The 20,503-nt window shown below is 36.1% G+C and overlaps 3 protein-coding genes across 3 annotated transcripts; all 3 read right to left on the minus strand.

The window, feature by feature from the left end:
* Positions 1–5,170: 5,170 nt before the first annotated feature.
* On the minus strand, positions 5,171–6,863 carry LOC115710807 (uncharacterized). Its single transcript, XM_061103933.1, has 6 exons — positions 6,697–6,863; positions 6,233–6,618; positions 5,958–6,134; positions 5,760–5,864; positions 5,491–5,659; positions 5,171–5,389 (listed from the first exon to the last, which is right to left on the minus strand). The coding sequence occupies exons 2-6, from the start codon at positions 6,502–6,504 to the stop codon at positions 5,300–5,302; spliced, it is 813 nt and encodes a 270-aa protein (XP_060959916.1). The 5' UTR covers positions 6,505–6,618; positions 6,697–6,863; the 3' UTR covers positions 5,171–5,299.
* An 8-nt stretch (positions 6,864–6,871) lies between these two features.
* LOC115720195 (uncharacterized) lies at positions 6,872–9,047 on the minus strand. Its single transcript, XM_061104898.1, has 7 exons — positions 8,887–9,047; positions 8,410–8,732; positions 8,115–8,333; positions 7,935–8,027; positions 7,497–7,607; positions 7,299–7,411; positions 6,872–7,208 (listed from the first exon to the last, which is right to left on the minus strand). The coding sequence occupies exons 1-7, from the start codon at positions 8,897–8,899 to the stop codon at positions 6,872–6,874; spliced, it is 1,209 nt and encodes a 402-aa protein (XP_060960881.1). The 5' UTR covers positions 8,900–9,047.
* A 517-nt stretch (positions 9,048–9,564) lies between these two features.
* On the minus strand, positions 9,565–15,430 carry LOC133030906 (uncharacterized). The gene is made up of 3 exons (XM_061103932.1): positions 15,000–15,430; positions 12,555–12,659; positions 9,565–12,276 (listed from the first exon to the last, which is right to left on the minus strand). The coding sequence occupies exon 3, from the start codon at positions 12,252–12,254 to the stop codon at positions 9,801–9,803; it is 2,454 nt and encodes an 817-aa protein (XP_060959915.1). The 5' UTR covers positions 12,255–12,276; positions 12,555–12,659; positions 15,000–15,430; the 3' UTR covers positions 9,565–9,800.
* Between the last annotated feature and the right edge of the window lie 5,073 nt (positions 15,431–20,503).

Below are 20,503 nucleotides of genomic sequence, written 5' to 3' on the forward strand. Positions count from 1 at the left end.
GGGTTTCAGATGAATTTATACATTATGTACAGGGGCGGACCCACATTGTAGCGAGGGGGGGCAGTCGCCCCCCCTGAAAAAAAAAATCGAGAAAAAAATGTATATGTATTTTAATTAGTTACAGCATATATTTGTATTAAAAGATGATACTTATAGACATAATAGTAACCTTGTTGTAATGGTTCAGGTAGTTGGTAAATAGGTTAGAGGGTAAAGGTTCAAATCCCACTAACTACACTTTATATTTTCTTTTTAAATTTATTTACGCCCCCTCTCACTTTAAATTCTGGGTCCGCGAAATAAATCATGTGAACCATGCAACATTTAATGTTATTTCTGATCTATATTAATAAGTAAATCTGATTATATTGAAATGAGTTTTATTTAAGGTATAAAACCCAACATATATATACTATGTATATATAATATATATATATATAGTACTATATAGTCAATATATAAATATGGCACCAATTTGGTCACGCCCCGTACGGAAGCGGAAGTTGTACTGCCCACAAATCTGAGTCATCCATTATATACATCCATAATCTTGTGGTTAAGAAAATGTATGGAAATAATAAAGCACCTATTCCCAACAAATAATAAGATAAGGGCAGCTAACAATAACTTTTTTGTTTTTAAATAATGTAACATAATTTTATTTTTAAATAATGAAACATCAACTTCTTAAAATATTGGTTTCTACAATTTATTTTAATCTATATTTTATTTCAAATGTTCAACTCCTTATATAGCTAATCAATTATAAATGCATTTTTTCAAAAAACAAAAAACAAAAAAAACTCATTACTGTACATGGCTAGATGAGATAAACCATTCCAATAAATGTCAAAAATATCTTATTAATGCACAAATATTACTGAAACCCAAATTTAACATTATAATTAATTTCCTGTATATATAAAATACAATCTTTTAGTCAATATGTGACCAAAAATACATGTTAAAATATTTTTTTTTTCAATTTTTTAATATCGGTATATTATATTTACAATATTATTTTTGTAAATTTTTAAAATTTGTCAAATAATTTACCGTATTGAAAATAAGTTTGATATTTTTTTTGAACACACGTAATATGAAAATTTTATTTTCAATACTATAAATTATATATAAAATTGATTGAGAATTATAGTGAATACTTCTATATAAAGAAATTTTAAAAAAAATATTTAAAAATGTGATTTTAGAAGTAAAAATTAACTAAGAGGTCGTAATTTTTGAAATGAAATCATTAACATTAATTTTTGAAATAATAAAATTCACTCACAAAATTTAATTTTATATTCTTAAAGAAAAACTAATATAATAGTCATAAAATTTACTCATCATGTTTACGACATACTTCATGCAATGCAAGACATATCATTTTAAATGGATCTATATTTATTTTTATTGAGCAATTATCATTTTTTTATTTAGAAAAATATTTTAAAAAAATAAAACCTGTATAAACCTTCTAATTTTATACGTAAGTATGGTAATCTCACTCATTTTATAATATTCTTGATTATTGTCAATATTTATATTATTTTACAATAATTTTAACAAAATATAAATATATAATTAATAAAGAATTTTACGGTTACACATATGAGACTGAGAAATGTAATTTCACAACACCGCACAAGTGTTTAGAATAGGAGATTGAAATCTAAAAAGAGAGAGTTTGAACTCCTCACTCTCAGCGACATCGTAAGCACAATTAATAATTATTAGTGCCTACCAATTTAAATATAGAAATAAATATTAATGTTAATGTAATTGTTTCTTTCTTTTAAGTATTTACATTCACTAAAAAAAATATATATATTTTAACTACACAACAAAGACATCAAATTTTTTTAAGAAAAAAAAAGGGCATTAAATTTTTATAAAAACCAATAAAATAATGTGAATCTTTTAGGAAGTATTGTGTGTTTTAAGGTAATTATTGTGCTTTCAAAAAAAAAAAAAAAGTAATTATTGTGTATTGCATGACACCATAGTATAACAAATGGACAAAACTACACTACACAATTAAAAAACAACATTTATAGTGTAAAATTAATATATTGTCCAATAATAACCTTAATAGTAAATGACAAAAAATACAAAAAAAAAATAATAAAAAAAATAAACCGACTAGAATCGATATAAGTTCTGACCCAAAATCTATAAAAATAAAAAAAATATTATTTTTTCATCATGTGTGGCTGACATTTTTAATTGGACTATATTATATTATATTAATATTATTTTGTACGTGACTTCTTCCACAGTCAGTACAAGACGATAGAGAATCCTTTGCCATATAAATATATGATAGTATATATATAGGAGTGTTTAGAGGAGAACAAAAAAATAATATAAAACTTGAGAATAGAACAAAATAAGAAAGAAGAACAAACACTCAAAGTGGAGATGGGGATCACCAAAAGCTTGAACAAAGTTTCTACACCTTTGTCCAAGAAGATTATTTCCCCCTCTATGAAACACTTAGGGCTTTGTGGAAATACTTCTAGGAATTATCAAGCCTTAGAACTCTCTAGCTTTGTGTTTGAAAGATAGAAGAGAAGAGTATGTCTCAAAGGGTGAACCAAGACCTCTATTTATAGTGTTTAGGATCACAAACTTTGAAATTCAAACATCACACACCCAATGGCTGTTACCATTTCTTAATGGGGTGTAAATGGAATTAAATGGGTGATTCGGAGGTTATGGGAGTTATTCAAAGCCATCCCAATAGCAAAAAACGTTCTACTATTAATGCTTAAAAAAAATAGTAACTAGTTACTAGTTACTAAAATTTTCAGCTTTTGCAAATAACACTCGAACTTATTCCAAACCATTCCCACTTTATTTTATATCACTTATACACATTATAAATGATAAAATTCAATCCCCAACAACTATATTTGAATTATAGTTTTTGAATTTTAAAAATTAAGTTGTGTAACCAGTCTTTACACACTTAATTAGTGATCATGTGGAAGTTACAAAATATTAACTCCACCTCTTATATGTTACAACTATATGTAACTCCTAATCACATAATATTGTGATTATTACATGCATATAATTCCTAATTATATTATATGTAATAATATATATAACATATCACAATTTTAATCTTAAACATTATATTATATAATAAATAATATAATTGATGGACCTTAATATTTTGGGCTCTAGAATAACAGCCATTCCTTTGACTCCCATTGCACCTACTTTCATCCATTGAACATGATACTATAATTAATGAGCATGATCGTTATAAGGCTGCATTCATTAGTCCTAAATTTTCTTATTATAAATATATATATTTATAATTGAGTATGCATGACACCTCAGTTCTAACTAACTTCGACCTTTGTATATGGGAGTTGAATTATAGCTAGCTAGTTTTCTACAGAATTAAAAAAGTTTCCCTTTTGTATAGATAATGTTGTTTTATTATCTGTACGTATGAATTGTAACACGTACAATAATTAATTGAAACAAAACAAAAAGAAGATGAGTTATTCACTTATTTTTACTAATTACTTAATCCAAAAAAAAAACATCTATTACATATTTGATATATAATATGCGAAACAAAAATGGTAGACAGAAAGAATGAATATGGAATATGAATGGGTGCAGGAGTGCACTTTATGATGATGATGATGATGATATTGATGATCACTTAATTAGAATATCTTGGCGACATCGTTGATCAAGCCAGCGTTAGCATGAGCAAAATCGGAGAACTCCTTGAAAGAGATGGAGCCGTTGCTATCGGTGTCGATCTCAGACATAATCCGTCGGACATCCTCCTCTGTAACTGAGCCAAGCTTTTGGAGTGCCTCACCCAACTCCTTTATCGAGATTTGACCGTCCTTATCTATGTCCAACTCCTTGAAAATGCGCTCTACATCTCCCATCTCGATACTATTATATATATCTCTTGATTTTAATTATATTTATATATATCTCTCTCTCTCTCTCTCTTTCTCTCGATACTATTGCTATGCCAACCTACATGAGCCCTTTATAAAGAAATTAATAAGCTTAATAATCTTAGGATTGATCCACCTCTAAATTTGGAGTTTTCTCCTTTAGTCTCGGACTTCCTCAAGAATTAATCCACTCTTCATGTTCTACCGGAACTACCTAACTAAGTTACTAAAGTATTTGTGGATGTACGACTTTTTCTTTCTTTCTTTCTCTCCCTTTCCATCCAAATGTCAGATATTTTAAATTTGCTTACAAATTTAGTATATTACTTAAGAGCTGGGTAGAATTATTTTGTGTGGGTAATATTAAATATTAAACCCACACTTTAGGGTGCTTTAAGAGGATGGAGATGGAAGTGGCAACTGGCTAGGATGATAATAATGATACTCGCAAGAATCATGTGTGATAATATTATTCAATATCTCTCCTCAAAATGTTGATAAGCTGTTCATAAATTTTTATTAATCACCCAAGTGGAATAGTTAGGGATGAGCTAAAATATTATTTTAGATGGCACAAATATTTACTACAAATAAATTGACAAATAAGATAAATTTGTATTTCATTGTGTTGACCGAGGTTTTCGGCAACTAATAAAATATTATAAAGTTAGTGAGCTGTAAGAAATTGAGAGAAGGATTTTTACGTGGTTGGGGCATTAATGAGCCTTAGTCCACGAGTCTTTGTTATTTCACTACTAGAGAAAGGGCCTTTATCTTCGGTTTTTAGGCCAGTTTATCTTCGGATTTTATTAAAAATCGCAACCGAAGTCGTTTGAGGCGATGACATATGTTTTAAAATACCGAAGTCGAAGGTGAGGCTACGTCTTCGGTTATTATATAAAAACCGAAGATAAAAGTAACCTTTGTCTTCGGTTATTATATAAAAACCGAAGAGAAAGGTATCTATGTCTTCGGTTTTTATATAATAACCGAAGACAAAGGTTACTTTTATCTTCGGTTTTTAATTAATAACCGAAGACATATGTTTCGAATATCAGAAGAGAAAATAGACATTTATCTTCGGTTATTGTTAAATATATTTTCGATTAATATTTAAATATTTTAAATATATATTAATTTTTATTAAATAATTAATTATATATTAATTTTTTTTGAAATAATTATAAACTAATTATAAAAATAAATATTATTTCAATTATATAACAAAATTAAGTACAAAAGACATTGTAATTATATTATAACAAAGTTAAAGTATACATTACAAAATATGTTAAGTCCTTACTAATAAAAAAAATACACAAAATAAGTATTGCCTAAAATTAAAAGTCTAAAGTTAACTAGTACAAGTATCGTGTCAATTTCGATAACCATTGATGTTGCAGTGGTAGCAACATCGTCTCCACATCGTATGTGTCCATCTTTCCAAACTGTAAAATTAAAGTGTAAATTAGTTATATGTATCACTTATTTATAAGCATAGTATCCTATTTACGGGTATACATAAATGAACTAATTATAGCTTAATTACCTTTTCTCTTATCACAACGAATGAATTTAGAGCTTTCACAATGTCATTAATGTACCTAAGTACATAAAAACCACATTCAATTCCCAATGTTTGTTTTGGACACGCTGCAACGGTTACTCCTGGAAATGTTCCAAGTAACTCGTTGGAACCTCCGAGCAGTTCATATGCCCTAATTAAATTCAATGATTTTTATTGATTTAATTAGCAATAGTTGGTATAAATTTATAGAAAATTAAAATTATAATTTTAAAATGAAAATTGAAAAGTACCTTTGGAGTGTGAGATCAATAGTCATCTTAGGGCGTTTATGTCTAAGCCAAGGGTCCAAGTGAATGATCTTCCCAGCACAAACAATCTCAAGCATCCAATGACGTCTAATAAGAAATTAATAAGAAAATATTAAGTGTTAATTTAAAAAGAAGAATTAAATTATACTTAACTAGTCCTTAAATAGTACTTGTACATACTCGTAGTTCCACGGTATGAAGAACATCTGAGATTTGTTATTCATTGTATTCAACCATTCAGCCAATTTGATAACAACTTCTTGGTGGACAATTCCATCTTTGTCCGTGGCATTGAGTAGCTCTGGGTCAAAGAACTTGAAATACTCCCGCATATTCGTTAAATCCTCCCAAATGCATCTACGTAAATTTATCATGGTTAAGTGTTACATTTTAATAAATGGGAAAAATATTATGTAAGACATACTTAATTCCAAAAATAATTACGTGAAACATACCTAATTCCAAAGATCATGCCTTGACATCCAATAAAATTTAAGGTTCCAACCTGCTCTACATCCTCTGATGACAAGATAATATGTGTGCGAGGTGGCATGAAGTCTGGATCAGTTGGAACTTCAACAACGCTCCACTTCCCTTTCCTCCTTATAAATTCTTCAACTAAAAAGTGGAGACATACAGGTATTTGAGCCCAGACCTCCGGCTTGAATGTTGCATTCTTGTCCACTTGATCTATCCTGACATTTGATTGTGATCCAGCCGAAGACATAGCAGGAAGAGTTGATATCTGTTTCCCTTTATTCGGTGATCTGTGAGGGGTTGCTATCTGCTTCCCCTTTGACGATGATTTATGGGTGGATGCGACATCCGGGAATATGGGAACCTGTAAAATATGAATTATAGCATCAATATACAATAAATATGCATTAATCATATATGGCAATAAAAAAATAATTTTTACCTTATCCAAATTTAAAATTAAATGTTTTGGCCAAGGAAGAAATATGTCCTTTGTCTCATAGACATATCGGATATTTTCGATAGGATGAGCAATTTCAGCCTCCTCTTGAAGTTGTTCTGTAATTAAAACTCGTGCAATCCCTTCTTTATACTGCACGGTATGAATTGTTACTGGACTACCGTATCTTAAGCACACCTTTGGCCACTATATTATGGATGTTGTCTGAACACAAAAGTACTTCGTTGTTATTAGTGGATGAGAAGTTGTACATGACAGGAGGTGTCTGATTATCATCTTCGTACCCTCCAAACTCCTGATGATCATCTAAGTGATCATCATTTTCTTCTGAGGAGTTGTCATTACCATCATCTTGTTCTTGTGCAGCATACAGTTTTTTCTTCAATTCTTCAATTTCTTTTTTGAGCTGAAGAATTTCTTGTTTTTGGGAGGATGATTCACTACATTTAGCCCTTTTCTTTCGACCAAATATCTTACTAGCCTTTGCAGTGAACCTACAAATAACAGTTGGAACACTCATTTAATAAAAAATTAAGTAAAATAAATAAAAAATAATCTAACATTAAATCAAGAAAGTGGCATACCCAGCAGCTCTGACCCGGCCAGGGTGCTCAGGTGTCCCTAATGCTTGAGTCAATATGTCATTCCGACCACTGGCCAAAACTTCCCCTGAGTTTACTTTTTCCTCGAGTTCAGCCTATGCATTATGATTGATAATAGTTAATACTTTATAATAACAAGTCATATATTCATGTTATTGAATTGTGTTAGATATCACTTACTATTCTTGCGGCAATCTCCCTATCCAAGTCCGTAACTAGGACATTATTTTTCTTGCGGGATTTTAACCAAACATGATGGCGGGCTGGATCTTGAATTTTGATTTCTTTTTTCTGCAACAAACATGTAATTAATAAGGGAATATAATTGTTAAAAAAATAATAAATTGATTGAAAATGATCCTAATTCCAACTAGGAATCATGCCCACTTAAGTCTCATGGCCTTATTAAGTCTCATGGCCTTAAGTCAAAGCTCTATTTAACAAAACAAAATGTTATCAACTAATTACATTGTGTTTAATTAGTCAAAAGGCAAACAGGTGGTTCTATATATATATATTGAATGGACATTTTGGTTCAGGTTTTAGCTGTTGATTGTAAAGTTTAGTTAGGAAAATGGTGAAGCGTATTAGAATATCGAAAAACATGTAATTCATTACCACATCCTCTCGGAGAGTCACCATGCCTCTACGAGCTGAGTGGTGCCTTGATGTATTCTGGCAAGCTCGGTCAGATTGTGCCTTTCTCAAAGCCTACAACAAAAATGTGTAAGTTACATACTAGTAAGGCTCATATATCAAAGCTAATTATATAAATGTTGTGAATATACATATATGTACCATATGTTCAGGTGTTAGACGACTCGCAACAAATTTTACCCAATCTTCTTGATCAATTTCAGGATGGTTTTTGGGGGGAATTGCGAGCTCCTTCACCTTATTCTCTTTGGCCAAAGGCATTATGACATCGCATGTCATTTTTGTCTTAAAATCCTTCATAATTCGTCCTGCAATTTTAAGACAATCTTTTTTCCAATCTGCACGAACATTGAAACCACGCTATATGTAGAAAGCAAACAGTTAGTAAATAGTTTAGAAAACATCATAATAAGTATATTTTGTATAATTAACTTACTTGCACGTCTTTCCAAATTTTGTCCTTCAACGATTGATCCACATATCTCCAGTCTTTATAATTGATACCGATTGTTTGTCGACATCTAACTCCAAGCCATGATATCATCTCTCCATACATATCTCCAAAGTATTCCCCTTTGTCATTAACTTCAAGGTCTATTTTTTCACCTTTATCCATTCTTTGGCATATCCGCTTCATCCGTGTAGGACCTCGATGGTTAGGAGGTTGCAAACAATAACCTAAGTTCTCATCTCCTGAGTTCTCATCTCCTGAGTTCTCATCTCCCGAGCAATCATGTGTCGGCACATTATCTGCCATATCTGCATAATAAACATATTTACTAAATATTAAGATACAATTACACATACAATGGTAGTTACATATGTCAATAAATCACATAAAATATTAAGAAACAATTCAACATACAATGGCAGTTACATATTTCAATCACATAAAATATTAAGAAATAATTACCTACTAAACACATTTTCTTTTCTTTTTTCGTTTCTTTTGGATCGAATCACAGTCAACCCAAATTCCTTCCTCAATATCATTTCGTATGAATTCACTATCGTCCAAGACATCATCATGTTCAACATCATCGACTTGTTCATGGACTCGTTGTCCAACAATGAAGCATTCGTGCATTAAATCATCATTTTCATCATCATCTTCATTCTCTGCGAACTTTCTTTCTGGTGTCGACAACACAACAGACCATTTACCATTAGCAGGATCTGGTATATAAAATACCTGTACTGCTTGGGTGGCCATGATGAAAGGATCATCCTTGCTTCCTTTCTTATTCAAATCAACCAAAGTAAATCCAAGCTCGTCGGTCCTAATTCCAACATTAACATCTACCCATTCACATTTAAAGAGGGCAATTCGGAACAATGTATAATCCAGCTCCCATATTTCATTCACCACTCCATAATATGTCATGGTACCTGAAACTGGATTATTATCCTTTGAAGTAGCAAAATGTAAGGACTCCGCAACTATGCATACACCACTATTCTGAACCATTCGAGCATCATCTCTAGATTTTGTATGAAACCGTTTACCATTGACAATGTAAGCTTGATGCTTCCATACGTCAAAAGTTGGTCCAAGAGCTATGCGATTCAACACATCTGATACTCCATGATTTGGTTGTCGTAACTTCGCTAGAATGGTATTCTTTAACCACCTAATAAATGTTTTACGATGCTCATCTATAACCCACTTCTGTTTGTTTTTGTGACCTCTCGGAATCATTGACTGTAATAACTCCATATGCTCACTACCCTTCACCAAAATAAATTGAAAATCAAAAATAATATATGTAAAAAAAAATTAGTTAATTGAATGGATTATGAATTCAATTGATCAACCAAATGCATAACTTACGTTATATATGGTTGAACCTCTGCATTATTGTGCATTAAAACTAATTGAGCTTGATCTAACTCTGCCCTAGATACAGTAACCATTTCTCCTTTCCCCCGCAATCCTTTATCAAACTCATCTGAATTATTTCTTGGTTTGGTGATTCCGATTGTGTCAACTCCAGCTATGTACTCTGAACAAAATTCAACAGCTTCTTCTGATATATAACACTCAACCATACTAGCTTCCGGTCGATGATGGTTACGCACATAGCTTTTGAGCACTTTCATATTCCTTTCAAATGGATACATCCATCTTGCCCAAACTGGCCCACACAACTTTGCTTCTCTCACTAAATGAACCATCAAATGTACCATGATGTCAAAGAATGATGGTGGAAAATACCTTTCAAGGTTGCACAAAGTCTTGACTATATCCTCATGTAATGCATCCAACTTGCTCATTTCTAATTCCTTCCCACATAGTTGATTGAAGAAAATACAAACACGAGTCAAACACTCTCTAACCTTTTTGGGTAAGACCGATCTGATGGCGATTGGAAGCAAATGTTGCATTAACGCATGACAATCGTGTGATTTCATACCCATTAGCTTCAATTCATCCGTATTTACCAAGTTTTTAATGTTAGAAGAGTATCCATCAGGGACTTTCATATTCGATAATGATTTGCAAACAATTTCTTTCTCTTTCTTTGACAAAGTGTAACATGCAGGAGGCAAATATAAGCGTTTACCTTTCTGTTCAGGTGCCAAAGATTGTCTAATTCCCATTTCAACAAGATCCAAACGACTTGATAAACCATCTTTAGTTTTGCCGGGAATATCAAGTAAGGTACCGATGATACTGTCACACACATTTTTTTCTATATGCATAACATCTAAACAATGTCGAACCATTAGATCTTTCCAATATGGAAGACGAAAAAAAATTGACTTTCGTTGAAAACAACTATTTGTTTTCTTTCTTTTTTGTGTCTTTCCATACTTGAAATCTACATGTTCTACTTGTTCAAGAATTTGTTCCCCTGACATTGGCAAAGGAGCACTATCTCGTTCTTCAGTACCATCATATGCTTTCTTTTTCCTTCTATCAGGATGATCTCGAGGCAAGTACCGTCTATGGCCCATATAACACATTTTGTGTCCATTCGTCAAGCGACGTGCTCGTGTGTTAGTGCAGCAAATTGGACAACCTTGGTAACCTTTTGTGCTCAGACCCGATAAATTGCTATAAGCAGGGAAGTCACTAACAGTCCACAATAACACGGCCTTCAATTTGAACATTTCTTTTTTAAAACCATCATATGTCTCAACACCATTCTCATACAACTCTTTTAGATCATCAATTAATGGTGCCAAGTATACGTCTATATTATGGCCCGGTTGGTTTGGTCCTGAGATCATGAGCGAAAGCATATTAAATTTTCTTTTCATCACCAACCAAGGAGGAAGATTGTACATAACAAGGAAGACAGGCCACGAACTATGCCTACTACTCAGTGATCTATGTGGGTTTACTCCATCTGCAGATAGACCAAGACGAAGATGTCTTGGTTCTAACTTGAATTCTGGATTTAAGTAATCTACTTTTTTCCATGCTTGCGAATCTGCAGGATGCCTAAGTTTACCGTCTCTCACTCTCTTAGTATCATGCCATATCAAGTTTTCAGAGTGCTCCGAGCTACGATATAATCGTTTGAGACGAGGAATCAAAGGCAAGTACCACATCACTTTTTGAGGAATAAGTTTCCTTTTCTCCTCACTCTTATTCGTTTTGTGGCGAGGTAAACCACAAGTTGGGCAACTATCCATGTCTGCATATTCCTTTCGATACAAAATACAATCGTTCGGACATGCATGGATCTTTTCATACTTCAATCCTATCGCATTTAAAGTTTTTTTCACTTCATATGTCGACACCGGAAAACAATTATCAACAGGCAAAATTTCTTTAAAAGCAGCTAAGAACTGACTAAAACCCTTATCGCTCACCCCATTTTCAGCTTTAATGTTGTAAAATTTTACCAATGTTGGTAATCTTAATTTTTTACAACCATCAAACAAGGGTTTTTCTGCATCACTAACCAAATTGTCTAATTTTTCAGGATCATCAAGAAACTCCTCTTGTGCTTCATCAAGCAATTCCATAGGAAAGTCATCAACATCATTAAACTCGAAATCATCTACCCCCCGCTTCCCTAACGGATATGGGTCACTAGTTGATCGCTCTCCGTGCCAATACCATGTAGTGTAGCTTCTATTGAAACCCCGACAAATTACGTGATCCTTTATCATCGTAATATTCCCTTTTGTTCCGTTACAACAATCTACACACGGACAGGGAATTCGTTCGTGATTACTAGAATTTTTTAGGGCAAACTCTAGAAATTTGTTGAACCCATCTAGAAATTGCGGTGTTTCTCTCCTCTCAAGCATCCACGATTTATCCATACCGCAAATTTAAAATAAATTCCTAACAAGTAAATTTGTAATAACTTAAATCAAAATATTAATCTAAATTCTACCGAAATTTCGGCAGCATAACAACTATAAATCGGACGTTCCCGAAAAAAATTAACCACAAAATCAAAACATATAACAATCCACAACAAAAAAAATTAAATTCCACCCATCCGACCGCAGTACATGTATTCGCAGAACCTACTTCACTACGGATGAATATTTAAGATATTCAAACTCCTCTAACATGTTTATTAATAATTAATTAGAAGATAGAAAAATTATATATACCTCTAGCTCAAAACTTGGAAAAAATCGTGTTCTCTTTCTAATTTAGATTCTTGATGCTTAACCACTCTCCTTCCAATTTAGATTCTTGATGCTTAACCACAAAACCTACAAATAAATACAATTAAAAAGAATGTTAATAATAACATTGGCCATGAATAGATAACATGATTGTATATTAACTACAAGGCAATTAACTTCCATGAAAACTAGAGCCAATTCCAGTCATTATCCTTTTTAGTTGGCATACACAACTAATCATAAACTCAAAAATTAAGGTCATTTCACTTTACTATACTCATCTTTTCTTATCAATTGAAGGTCAAATTTATGAAGAAAACAAGAAAGAAAAATAGTCTGCACCATAAGACCACTCATATATATTAAGGCTAGCTCAAAAAACCATAACTATTTCTCTATCATGATTATGTTGTCTATAATCTCAATCAATAACAAATTAAATATATAATTAATGAATCAAATACAATATATAGCTAAAGAAATATAGTACTTTCTATTGATGATTAGCCATGTGACCATAACAATTTGATAAAGGTAAAGAGGGGACCATTGACCATAAGATATTTATTGGATTGGGTTCGTATAATTCAATGAGTGCTGAAGGACACATATGAATATCAATGAGTTTATTATTATATCCATATTGCAAGTAAGTGGCCGACCACAACACTTAAGAACACAACAAAAAGACTAGTTATTTTATTCTTTATTATTTTAAGGTGTCTAAACGTGTATGCTTGCCATGTGGGGATAACGACAAAAGCTGCTATATTTCATCCAATTCTAACAGTTTTTTTTTAATAAAAAAAATACAGTTATTAGTTATACTTGCTAGAATTATATAAATATATATATATAATTATTGAAAATGCAATTTTATATATTTTCAGCATATAGAATTATAAATATACACGGAAGAATCGTAAACATTATCCCTACACGAAGATATACAAAAGCTAATAGGGCTGAAGGTGATATGCACATGGCTCCCCATAATAAATTAATGATGTAATAAACAACATCATCCAAACCTTATTTGAAACTTGATTCAATTTAAAATACTCTCCTTGTTGTCGCATACCACTTGATGAGGAAATATATATATATATATATATATAAATAGACCTATTATTATTAATATAATATATATATATAAAGAGACCTATTATTGTTGAATATATATTTATAGATACTTTCGGCCAATTTATGGATCTGATAATGATATTGGATATATTTAGTCTTATGGATCTCTCTCTCACACACATTTTCTCACGTTACCTATGTCGATAATGTTTGGATCTCTGATAAAGTTCTTTGCATAGAAAACGTTAAGCAAACGCCAACAGTCTGCATAGATAGATGCTTGCAAAAATTGAGTTATTATATATATGATTTCCTTAGTACAATTCTTTTTAACAAAGAAAACTAAGTCATTACCAAATTTAAATAAAATAATTATTTCAGAGTTCAGAGTTGAGAGTACTTGAGATTCGTTTTGGACAATTACGAACAATTGCTTATAAAAGGCACAAAAGAAAGACTCCTTTTAAATTCTTAACTTTCATTGAAGCTGCCATGTGCCTTTTCAAGTTCGTACATGCTAGTCTTTTAAAATCTTCAAATTTCAAAATAGGAGAGAGTCTTCTAAACCTAAAACAGAACAAAACAGAGATCATCATTCCATTTTTTTTTTTTTTTTTGGCTTCCATTGCCAATTATTTGTAACCAATTATTTTATCCTGTTTACACGTGTGTGTGTATACAGATTTGTTCTTTCATCCACCTTGGACACTCTAGGCTCTAGCCACAAAAATGAATTTGGGCAAGGTGGGATATATCTATATAGGCCACTATTACTACTCACTTCACTAAAGCCAATTGTAGTATGGTAATAGTTGGGACAAATAACAATGTTTTTTTTTTTTTAAATCAATAATAACAATGTTAAGAGTAGTATATATATATATAGCTTCCTAGCTAATACAAGCAGCGTAGATATATATGACAAATGAACCTTCAAGAGAGTCTTGTCGTGTGGGTACTAACTCCACAGAACTTGCTCTACCAAAGACCCACTCATCACATGCGTTGGTCTCTCTAAATTTTATTAATTCACAATATACACACATTCACAATTACACATTCCATTGAAAAACAAAACAATATGTGTTGGTACTCAGAGCAAGAATCATGCTGTAGAATCATGCATACACAACATACACACACATATATTTATAATCAGGAGCTTCACCCAAGATTATTTCTAATCATCAATGAAAAATATTGTTAATTTATGAATTGAGAGAGCCAGCCAGCCAGTCCTCTTTTTCTTTCTACTATTTTCTCTTTTTACTCTTAACCTTAACACCAGTCAGAATTATTCGTTGCTTCAAAATGAGAAATCGACAATGAAAGCTTAAAGCTTACCTCTAATAGAAAGATTTGAGGAGGAGGAAGAGGCGTCCTTGTCGTCGTTGTCTTTCCTCCTTGTCTCCGTCGTCGTCGTCCTCGTCGAGAGCTGTAACCGATCGAAGAGTGCTGGGTGGGTTTGAGGGTTTCAGGTGTGGGTTTGAGGAGGGTTAAGGGTTTGGACAAAAATTGGGGAAAATGAAGAGTCGTGGGTTTGAGGAGGGAAATTAAGGGTTTGGATTAAAAGTGGAAAATAACACTTTTGTCTTCATTATTTATGTAATGACCGAAAATAAATGTCTCCACCTTTGTCTTCGGAAATTATATTAGTAAATAGCGAAGACAAAAGTGTATCCCGCATAAATATAAACACTTTTAATTTCGGTTATTTATAAAAACCGAAAATAAAACTAAAATTTCACAAAAAAATTGATGAAGCAAGTATTAAAATAGTTTTATCTTCGGAATTTTAATTTATTAAAGAAAAAAAACGAAAATAAAAGATATATTTGTAGTAGTGTTTATGGATGTCTTTAATACAGAGAATGTATTTGGGGAGTGTTTCACTCTTATAAATACAGAGAATGTTCTTGGTGAGTATTTTCTCTACTTGCTCATATGCAGCCCCAGATTTTCGATCCCCTTTAATGAGCTTTGAGGGGGGTATTTATAGTGTTTTTGGTGGGGTGATCCCCAGAATTATCCTTACAAGTGTATCTGTAAGTATCCATAAAGTTGGGCATTCCCAATGAATATACCATGGGTAATGCATGGTCAAATCCCTAGGTGTTGTATGGTTTTTATGTGGAATGTCCTTATTGCCTTTTGACTGATGTGACTCTTCACAGTGTAGCCGTCGCTAGACTTAAACAATCATTATTGTGCAGCTATCTGTTGGAGGTTGTGCCGTCAGACTTTATTGCGTGTAGCAGTCCCAACACGCTTCCTCCCATGCGGCATTAATGCGACTTGATTGCTCAGGAGAAACCTGACACCTCGCGGAGATGCCTTAGCGTTACTCGAGCTTCCGGGAGCATATGGAGTTCCATATGCCTTCTCCGGGAGCTACGTCCTGGACGCTACCTTATAGCATAAAGACTTAGCAAATATTGTAAATTGCTTGATCCACGTGTCCTTATCTGGTTGGTCCACGTATATTGGGCAAAATCAGGGGCAACATTTACCCCCCAAGCCTTGTTTATTTGAAAAATAAAACAAGGCTTGTTCAAGTACTTCCGGTTGACTCCTCGGTTTCCTGGCACGAGCTTTGAGCGCGTGAGGGTGTATTTAATGATGGCTTTTAATGCAGCGATTCACTTTCTGCAGGGGTCGATTCGTTTCGCGCCCATTGATTGATACGGCGCATTAATGGTGTCAGACGGATACTCAAACGTTTCCACCGCCTTTATTGCAAATCAATCTGGTCCGTTGATCTTTGAGCATTCGAATCGTGCGCTTCCCCCACCGTTTGATTGGTAGGTGATGACGCCTGTTCCTCATGCAGCTTTGCCTATAAAAGCCACCACCTTTTCTTCATTTCGGTTACTTCCCATTTCTTGCCAACTTTGCTCAAATTTCCCAGAGAGAAAATTCTCAGACCCAAAACCACGCCTTTAAACACTTTGCAATTTTCTCCAGTTCCTCTTCGTTTGTTACTATCAGTCCTTCTTGTCTCTTTTCGATTCACAGCAGGACCCCCAGTTTCAACACTTCATCGTAAGTTCTTTGCACCTTTTGCTTTATTATTGAATGGCATGCTGTTACTTATCTGTTTGTTCTTTTCTGGGTTTGCATTCGAAGTTTCTAGGCATGCAAGTGTTTAAATCCTTCATATAATCGGTTTGAGTTTACTGCTCTAGTGATAGGATTACTGTTGTCACGCATCTGTTGTTGTTTTCTGTAGAAGACCATACGTTCTTCGTATAATGGTTGCTTAGGGCACAGGACAGACTCTTTTTTTTTTTGTTTTCTACCTTTTCTTTTTCTTTAGCGTGTAAGGCCGTCTTCTGTGAATTTATTGCACCCGACTCTTGTCCAGGGAATCCTCCTAGGGTTTCCTGTATGACAGGTGTCCGGAGGGGGCCTCTTTCCAGCGGTTAGGGGACCCCCATTCCCTTTTTCTTGATTTGGGGTTTGGTATGGGGCCTAACTGCTGGAATCTTACTCTTTTTACAGAATCGAAAAATGTCTGCTTCTGGCTCAAAATCATCGAAGAAGAGCGGCAAGCGCCTGGCTACCGTCGAGGAGGTCTCCCTGGGTCCCGTTGCCCAGGAGGGGTACAAGTCTCGGGCGACTGGATGGGAGGCGGCCGAGCTTCACTCCACTCTGACCTGTCCCCATCAGTTGGAGAACATCGTGGAGGTAGCTGGAATCAAGCCTTCCACATCAGGGACCTACCATCGGCCACCTCGCGACGCGGAGACGCCCAATCACAATTACGGCGGCTTCGAGGCCTGGAGCCAGATGCATCTGATGGCTGGGGCCATGCTTCCTCTTCAAGATTATTTTGTTAATTTTTTAGTTTTTGTCGGCCTTGCGCCATACCAACTTATTCCCCAAGCATACCGCCTGCTTTCAGGCTTATTTATTTTTTATTCCGCCCGGGGATGGGGATCTCCCCGCCCGGCGGAAATATTGTATTTTTACGAACTTGTTTCCGTCCCCAAGAAGGGGGACAAACTTAAGGATGGTTTTTACGGGTTCCGGGCCCACCCTGCTAATGAAGGGGTGGTCCCGTATAATAGGCAAACTCACGTTAAGGAGTATCGCCATTGTTTTTTCTTCTCCTCCGGGTTTCGGGCAGTGGACCATCCGGAGCTCCTTACTGAGTGGGTCAGGATTCCTCCCTATGAACGGACTGCACCTACTCAGGTCTTTCTTCGGAGAGACAAGGCCTTTGCCTCTTACGACCGGGCTGATCTTGACGTCAGGGGCCTGGTCACTACGGAGAACTGCAGGAAGGCAAAACTCATCCTTCCACACCAATCCGTGGAGGACTCTAACCTTTCCCGGGTTATCTGTCCCAACGTGAGGGCGCCGGTCGCGGAGAAGACCTTCCGGGACGAGATCATTGCCACTACAGAGAAGAAGTACCAGGAGTATCTCTACCGGAAGGCTCAGGAGAAGGCGTACTCTAAGGCCCAGGCGGCTTCCGGGAGGTCACTTCGCGTGGGGAGCCCGGTTGAGAGAAGAAGCCAGGCGATCGCCGGGAAGCCCCTTCATATTGGGGACTCGGCGGAGAGAAGGGCTCCCAGGCTGCAGCCTTCGGCTCAGGAGCCGAACACTGGGGCTCCTGGTGCCAGCACTTTCGGAACCGGCAGTAAGTCTCCTTTAGTAGTTCATTATGTCCCTTCTGTTGGCGAGTATGCCAGTCTTAGGCCCGTAGGGTTCGACGAGCGTCTTTATAGGTTTAGGATGCCCTCGACCCGGTGGGGAGACCATTTGAAGGAATTTTATTTTTCAAACTTAGGAGATTTCCTAGGTCGGTCCCGGATGGGTTCTGGTCCTCCGGAGCCCGTTCCCTTAGGCCCTTCAGCTTACATTACATCCAGCTGGTTCCGGCCTTCGGACAGCTATCTCGGAGATGATGCTGCCAGCATCAAAATTCGGGACTTTGCTAGGGCCGAATTAGAGAGTCAGGGTAAGACTAGCTTGCTTGTCATATCTTGTGTTGGTGGTTTCCCATGGATGTTCTAACACTTGCTTTCTTTTGTTGTAGCAGGTGCTTTTATGGACGCTATTATGGCCGAACTTGCCGGGGTTCACACTCCTGAGGCTCCTCCTCCCTTTACTTCTTCCCCGATGGCCCCCACTTTAAAGATTTCTTCCAGTGCTCCTCCAGACACTATTGATTTAGTGGATGACGAGGAGGTGCTGCCGGGAGAAGGTCAAGAAAAGCAATGGGGCTTTTCTGAGGAAGTTGAAGAAGGTGCAGGAGGGCTCCGGGCTCTTCCTGAGGAAGCTGAAGAAGGTGAAGAAGAGCAAGAAATTGCTCTGCTTCGCAAACGTAAAGGCAAAATGATTGCCCAGGAGGAGCCCAAGCGGCCTCGGAGGGCTGAGACTCCGGCCCACGGTCTTGATGGTGGGGTCTCTCCCCTGGAAGAACATACTGCCCCTCCCAACATTGTGCTGACTCCGGTTCCTGGAGATGAGGCGAGACAGGAGCTCCGGATAGCTAAACACAACTACGCCATGGATGAATACTCTCGGGGGTATGCTGAGGTGGAAGCCCTTAGGAGGGTTTTGCGGGTTGAGATGCAAAACACCATCAACAACCCGGAATACCAGAATCCGTGGGACCTAAATTTGGACCCCCTGTCGGACTGGTTCGGTCGCTTCCTTGGGCCCACCTTAGCTCCCTTTGCTACGGAGATGACTGGCGAGTTTGCGTCTCAGCTTACCCGGTGCACACCTAAGCGGTTCGCTGCTTGTGAATCCTTGAACTCCATCTTCCAAGTCCAGGATCTCAGCCACTACCTCACTGTGGTAAGTGTTTTGTAATTTGCTTTTCCCCTTATTGTTTTCTTTTTTTTTTTTGGAGATTCTTTCTTATACTTGTATTGCTTTTTAGCTTGCTGCTGAAGCCAGCCGTCTCTCCAAGAACATAATCAACCATGGCTTCGTCCTGTCTGATTTTGGGGACATGGACGAAGTCAGGAAGATTCTTCAGGATCTTACTGTTGAGAGGCGGCTTTACCAAGAGGTTGTTGAGCGCCGGGAGGCCGCTGCCAAAGCTAATGAGGAAGAGGCTAAGCGGAGGGAAGCCCAGGCGGAGGCGATGATCCGGGAGGAGGCCTTGCGGAGAGACAGGCTGGAGGCCAGGCACCAAGAGGAGCGGAGGGCGGAAGGCGAGGCCACTGCAAAGGCCAGGCGGGAGCTTCGGGAGGCCAGGGAAGCCTTGGACGAGATGGCTGCCAGGGTGAGATCCTTAGAGGAAACTCACCAGGCAAACTTAGAATCCAGGGCCACTCTGGCCGCGGAGCTGAAGGAGCTCAGGGACTTCAAGTAACAAGCCTCAAAGAAGGCAAAAAGGGTTGAGCTTCTTTCTCCCGTTTCCTGCAGCCGGTGCACTAAGCGCTTTGACGATGGCGTCTTCATGGCTTGGTCTACCAATGACCAGAATATCAAGCTTACCTTCTACCCCAAACCTGAGGAGATGATCGCCAAATTTCGGGAGAAGAAGAAAAAGCTTGATGCCATGGTGGAGGCACGCATCGGACCTCGTCTCCCTCCGCGCATTGATTAGGCCGCTCGAGATTAACCCAGTACTTCTCTTCTTTTTTTTCTTTATATATATTTGTTTATATACAGCTATTTTTGAGACAATATTTATATAGCTGTTTTTATTTAGAGGGGAGACAATTTCTAAGACCTGTCCCCGGGCCATTTGTATATATTTTGACCTGCCCTTTAGGGCTAGGATATTTATACGTGATCTTTTTTGATGCACATATTTCTCTTTTTCACCTGCCCTTTGGGTCAGGATATTTTACTTAGTTTGTTTTCTGTCTGTCTGTGCGGTA

This window comes from Cannabis sativa, chromosome 9, assembly GCF_029168945.1.
Source record: "Cannabis sativa cultivar Pink pepper isolate KNU-18-1 chromosome 9, ASM2916894v1, whole genome shotgun sequence".
In the NCBI taxonomy this organism is placed as follows: domain Eukaryota; kingdom Viridiplantae; phylum Streptophyta; class Magnoliopsida; order Rosales; family Cannabaceae; genus Cannabis; species Cannabis sativa.